We start from the raw sequence: 6,089 nt of genomic DNA, 5'->3' as shown, positions 1-6,089 counted from the left end.
TTATTACAAATAACTAATTTAACTTCTTTTCTTAATCTCCTCAAATTAGTCAACCAGCTCTTATAATTAGGATCGAAGGTAGTATATATATTGACATATTTGTCGCATATTAATGTTGTTTGCTGCATTACAATTTTGCAGGTTTTGAAGACTACAGATTTTGTGGATGCGGAGCAGCATGATGCTTATGGTGATATTTCAATCAGGAAGCTGCCAAAATGGGATGACACTTTTGGAGTGGATGATTTCTAAAAGGGCAGAGACAAATATCAGAGGCTATATATATATATACACACACATATATTATATTATATGATGCATCCTTGTATCATATGAGAAAAATTATGCTGTTTCAATCAAACGTCAAAGATATAAAGCTCACTGTCTTCTGCTGGTTTTCCTTGATGCAAGAACTTCTATTCATTATGACCTTTGTTTAGCTGAGAGTTACGAAATGCCTTTTTTTATGCATTAGTGATATTCTTATGAATCACGCATCTTCTATTGGAGTTAATGCTACAGATCCAAAAATCAAATACATAATACAAAAATCTAGATTATTATATAACGATTGAATCATGCATATATGAGATCCAGGAAACATTGAGTTTCCATATGGAAGCAATTGAACTGCATTAAAACTACTATGGTCACTCTTACACTTATCATAGGTTGAACTTCAAGCAGTATTTTTTGATTGAGGATTGGAGATTATTGAGTTCGAGGAGAGAAAAAGGATACATTTTCTTCTCAAAATTCCTTTTCCACCCTTGGACCAAAAAAAGAATGGTTTAGATGTAATGTCTTATAAAACTAATATTAAAATATTCTGTAAATTAAATTTTTTATGCTACAAGTGTGAATAGTCCAGATTAAATTTTTGCAATTTGAATTTATTTATTTATATTTTAACAATATTTTATAAAGTATTACATATGAACCATTTATTTTTTAATTTAAGAGTGTCAATAGTCCAGATTAAATTTTTACAATTTGAATTTATTTATTTATATTTTAATAATATTTTACAAAGTATTACATATGAGCCATTCATTTTTTAATTTAAGGATGGAGAATGGATTCTAAGAGGGAAAATAAATGAATTTTGAGAGGATATGGATTCAGAACGGAATCTGTTAGAAGTGTTGACTCATAAACCTTTTGACCAAATTCGTATCAAGTTCTGCCTTGTGGCTGTTCTTGAGTTGATATAGGATGGATTAATTTGATTGATTAAATTCGTACTACAGCCTTATAAAATTGAATGAAGTTAATTAGCACAATTTCTAAAAAAATTGGAAAATTATTTTTTTGATTGAAATTATTAAAATCTAAACATCTAAAAAATTGTATTTGTTGTCTTCGAAATTCTAACACCAAAAGCGGCAATCAAATTAAGAGAACAAAAATAAAAATTTAATTTTCTGACTTTATGTAAAACTTCAATTTAATTATTTAATTTTATAAGTGTTTTCAGTCTTTTAAACCTAACATTATTAATCTCAAATTATAATTTTTATAAATTTTTTAATATTAAACTTAATACATTAGAATATTTTATCAATATTTAAAATATTAACTATCATCATCTTTCGTTAATTGTGTCAGAATTATAGGATTAAAAAATATTTTAAAAAATGGAAAACACAATTGAAAGCAGTTAGTGTGCCTCGTTTATCTACATATATTACGTAAGCTCAACAGGATTGTGATATGCCAATTTGCCACCCAACTAAAGTGACTGCAAACTAAAAATCAAGCAAGCAGATATTGTCCCATGTGGTTTGGACCAAACAAAGGGGGCTACCGTAGTCAAAACAATATGAAAATTAACAGCAACAAAAGGAGGAAGTGCCAATTCAGCATTTCTAACCCTCATAATCTTTCCTTCACTGATAATAAAATCAACAAATTTGGATTCCCTATAGTTATATCCTGTTATGCTTTTAGAGAGAGAAAGAACACAGAATAGTGCGATGTGTATGGCTCACTCTACGTCTCTAGTCATCACGCTCATCTTTTCTCTTTAAATTTTTCTCCGAATGCACTAATATGCAGTTTTTTCCTTAACGGTAACAGATCCTATCAAAGATCAACATGGCGGAAGGTACGGAAGGGATTCATCTTCTATCACAAGACTAATGAAATAACGCTTAAATAAGGTCAGATACATCCTAGGTGGCGAAGGGAAATGTTGAATCCTCCACAAAAATTCAGAGAACCAGTACAGCTCAACCTTGACTAATTTCCTTCTCCTTTGCCTTGCATGTATCTTCCGCATTTTTGATAAATTTTTTGGTCAATTCATCAACCTGTAGGCAGGAAAATGTATCAGAATCGGAGCTACGCAATCTTGTTGACCACTCAAACGGAATAGGCTTGTAACTTACTTCTTTCTCCAATCTTTTTATGTCATCCTTGGGGAGACTTGAATATAGCTTTTTGATTGCGTCCATTGCCTGTAGAATAACATCCTTAGACACAATTTGCAGTAAATTATGGTACAGCTCCACTTCGCATATATGGTAAGGGGAGACAACCAATGTAAGTACAAAACCCTTTGGACACAGGCCTGGAGATCTGATTGCATTGTTTCAAGAAATTTTGAAGACTTTCTCTATTCTAATAACTTAAAAAGCTAAACATTAGAGGTATTGATTAGGACAAGATTATGCTGGGCTTTTAAGTGTAAAGCATGAAAAGGAAAACGTGACCACTAGTACCCTATTTGAGAACTCTTCAATGTCAAGAATCAAAAGAGTAGCATGAAATATTTGAGGGGTTTCGATTACCAAACCAAAGTTGAAATAGGTGAAAAACTGATGAAAACATCTAGCAGGAGTGAGAATTCTGGACAACTTGAGCTGAAGCCTTTCCTTGAATTATTTAAAGCAAACAATTTCCTATAGTATACATTGACAACTTAAAGTGAAGGTCAAGCATTAAAAATCTATTCCATAAATTTGTCAGCACTGGAAACTCGGACAAAATTTTCAGTTTATTTTTCAACTTTACGAAGCATGACAGAAGATGACGGCCTGAGCAACCTGCAGCGAGCTGAATTAGGCCCTCACAAAGCCACATGGAGACCAAAGCTGTTGGCCAGCCCAAGCCATAGACAAGTACAGTCATCTACCCAACTCCAGGTACTGTGAAGTTCAGGGGGGCATTGTTCTTTACATGTTTTGTTGCAATGATATAGTTGTTTATGCCACTTTTTCTCAACAACACATACATAAAGATCAAGGAAATGGAATAGCTTTCCACCATACCTTTTGTCGGGCCCTTCTAATGCTTTGACGGGCATCTTCACATGACTTGGTGACCAACTTATTCATAGCCTGAATAAATGCTCAACACAGAGATATAGCAGCAATTATGTGTGTAAGCCATAAATTCTAGCTGAAGGGGAAAAAGTTGAAAACACATAAATTGAAAAGGTATTATTAGTTTACCTGCATATGCTCTTTGGTCAATCTGATCATTACACGGTGAAGTAAATCAGTAAGTTACAATGAGCAAGTATTTTATGGTTCTTTAATGGCCAAAACTCCAAATGAACTTCATCCTGACAGACATCAGTTTCAGAACTTACGGTGGAATAACAGCGATCAATCTTTCACCATCCACTTTAGGATTTAACCCCAACGGAGAGGAAACAATGGCGTTCTCTAATTGTTTAAGTGTCTGTAGAAGTGATAGGGATTCAACTGTCATACTAGTTTAGCAATTAACATCAACAGAAACATAAACCTGATCTCCAATGGCTCTGGATTACAAGTGAACATAAATGTATTCCTTAAGTAAATGGAAATGTTATAAAACTATATAATCAGTTTTGCTGCCTTGAAGTCCATGATAAAGAAAACAAATTTAAGAAATTAAACTTTGAATAAGATCCTGACTGCAAGAGTTAAACCACAGAAAGCTAGAATAAAAACTGGTCCAGACAATGATTAGCATAGAGATAGATGTATGTACGTATTTCTGTTTCAGGAGAGTACCTGTAGATCATATGGATTTACAGATAAGGTCTTTGGATCTATAACTGAAACAACAGCAATTCGGTTCAAGGGCATCTTTATCCCTCCCGTTTCTACAATGATATGGTCAAGCATTCCTGTAGAAACATATCACCATGCATGTACAAGTTAGTTATTAACAATCATGGAAACAAAAAATAAAGTTTCACCATAACGATGCCCTAAAATATACCTGGAGATGCCCTTCCTGTGCGTAGCTTGTTTAGTTCTGTTGATAATGCAGACATTGCTGCCTCCATCTGTGAAATAGCGTTTGCCTTAATAGTAGGCCCAACATCTGGAGGAACTTCAATTGTACTAACACCACCTCCATCCTCTAAATTACATAAATAAAATAATTAACACAATTTTTTTAGCATTAACTTACCTAAAGACAATATGTTTTGCGCAGAAGGAAGTTTAATTAGGCAAGTCATTGGCATACTTTTACAGAAAAATCTCATATCAACTTTATATTGTGAGTGCTTGGAGTTAGTTGATTGCAACCAGAGAAATGATTCTGTCTGACCCTATCAACCTTGCTCTGATCTTAAGTCTACAACTCCTGCTGCTAAAACCTTTATGCTTCAAGTACAGACCCTAATCCAATTCAATTAGCACAAAACATACAACAACCAGAGTTGGAGAAACCAGATTCACTCAGTTCCGAAAAATCACAAACTTTCTTTCACTTATGATTTTTAGCCAGAGAGAACTTTCTTTTTTGAATGCTCCCTCCCTGAATTTTTGTCATGTGCTTATTGTTTAGTCAAAAGGAAACATCAACTATACAGCAGTAAGACAAATTAGTCCTGCTGCTAAAACTTGTGCAATCATATGCAGATAAGTCCATTCACTTGGAAAAAGACCAAAAATCAAAGGAGTTAGCATATTTAATTTCCCTCCCTAAATCAACATAAATTATATCCTGAGATTAACAGGATTCGAGAAGGAATGGTCTGCCTAGATGTTCAAGTTGGAGAAGAGACAGAAAGGCATACTTGACTTTCGTCCCTTGGCAAAGCCTCTGCGACTTTCTATGATAAAATTAGCCGCTGGGACACTGAATACCCTCTCAATATTAGAGTTACATATGTTGATGGGATTTTCGATAGTGCATGAGAGATCACGACCGTAGAGGGCAGAGCTCCGAAGGAGAAGAAGGTTTCTGTGGGAGAATGCACGTCTAATGAAGGTAGACATCAGTCTTCTTTGTTCTTCTTTCTTCCTACTCTTGAGAAATTAAGTTCTTCAATTCACAAGGCTTATTCTGCAGGAATAAATGAAGCTATTCAACTATTCTAACAGCACATTTGCTAACAATGAGAGGAAAAAAAAAAATTGATCATTAAAATCCGAAAATTAATGTTCGCACTTGTAACTTCTTTTTCTCCCCCAAAAAAGTGACAAGCTTTCCTATAGTGTGTTAAACCAGAAATAAGGCTAATTCAATACACACATCAACAGTTCATATTTAGAGCTTCCATAGCGGCATGCCCCAACCCCGTTGTATGTTAAACCAGTAAGCAACTTAAATTCACCCTACTTGCACAGAAATATGCGAAATGCACACCAACTCTAGAAAATAAATAAATAAAAAACCAACACATTTTATCTGGCACATTGGAATCAATCTTCTATGTAGACTTTGCAGGATAGTAATTTTGCGCCTTTGAGTAAGCAGCGCATATGAAGGAAAGGATCGCACAGTTTAGATTTGAAGAATCAAGAGAAGAAAAGGATAAACAATCTCTTACCGTCGGTTGCAGTGATGTTGCAGCGAAGCTGTCGCCGGCGGCTGCCGCGGAGGAAATTGAGAATGTGACTATGTGCAACTGCTAAGGGTCTGTGTGTGGCGGTGCACTCGCGCGAATGGAGCCAACTCAATCAAACGCTGCGTTTAGACTAAAGATATTGGTTGGGCCGAAAGACAGTTTTTTTTAAATGGGCCTAATGCTAGGAATGGGCTATCCTTATTACTGTTGCTAATGTCATCATGAACATGCTCTGTTTTTCCTCTAATTTGTCGTATTGGGAAGTGGAAGTTTACATAATTGTTTTGTTGTC

At 34.7% G+C, this 6,089-nt stretch overlaps 1 protein-coding gene across 3 annotated transcripts; it reads right to left on the bottom strand.

The window, feature by feature from the left end:
- Positions 1-2,125: 2,125 nt before the first annotated feature.
- Positions 2,126-5,880, bottom strand: LOC114719356 (ribosome-recycling factor). Of its 3 annotated transcripts, XM_028904834.1 has the most exons (9): positions 5,780-5,880; positions 5,024-5,292; positions 4,216-4,359; positions 4,005-4,120; positions 3,596-3,687; positions 3,456-3,477; positions 3,273-3,341; positions 2,391-2,459; positions 2,126-2,312 (listed from the first exon to the last, which is right to left on the bottom strand). In XM_028904834.1, the coding sequence occupies exons 2-9, from the start codon at positions 5,223-5,225 to the stop codon at positions 2,232-2,234; spliced, it is 795 nt and encodes a 264-aa protein (XP_028760667.1). In that variant the 5' UTR covers positions 5,226-5,292; positions 5,780-5,880; the 3' UTR covers positions 2,126-2,231. The 3 variants fall into 3 exon arrangements, with proteins under 3 accessions (XP_028760667.1, XP_028760669.1, XP_028760668.1); XM_028904836.1 differs by lacking the exon at positions 5,024-5,292; XM_028904835.1 differs by lacking the exons at positions 5,024-5,292; positions 5,780-5,880 and adding an exon at positions 4,468-4,622.
- Between the last annotated feature and the right edge of the window lie 209 nt (positions 5,881-6,089).

The sequence above is a fragment of the Neltuma alba genome, unplaced genomic scaffold (assembly GCF_004799145.2).
Source record: "Neltuma alba isolate B1F8T4 unplaced genomic scaffold, ASM479914v2 tig00011913_pilon, whole genome shotgun sequence".
In the NCBI taxonomy this organism is placed as follows: domain Eukaryota; kingdom Viridiplantae; phylum Streptophyta; class Magnoliopsida; order Fabales; family Fabaceae; genus Neltuma; species Neltuma alba.
This window is presented reverse-complemented; position numbering and strand designations above follow the sequence as displayed.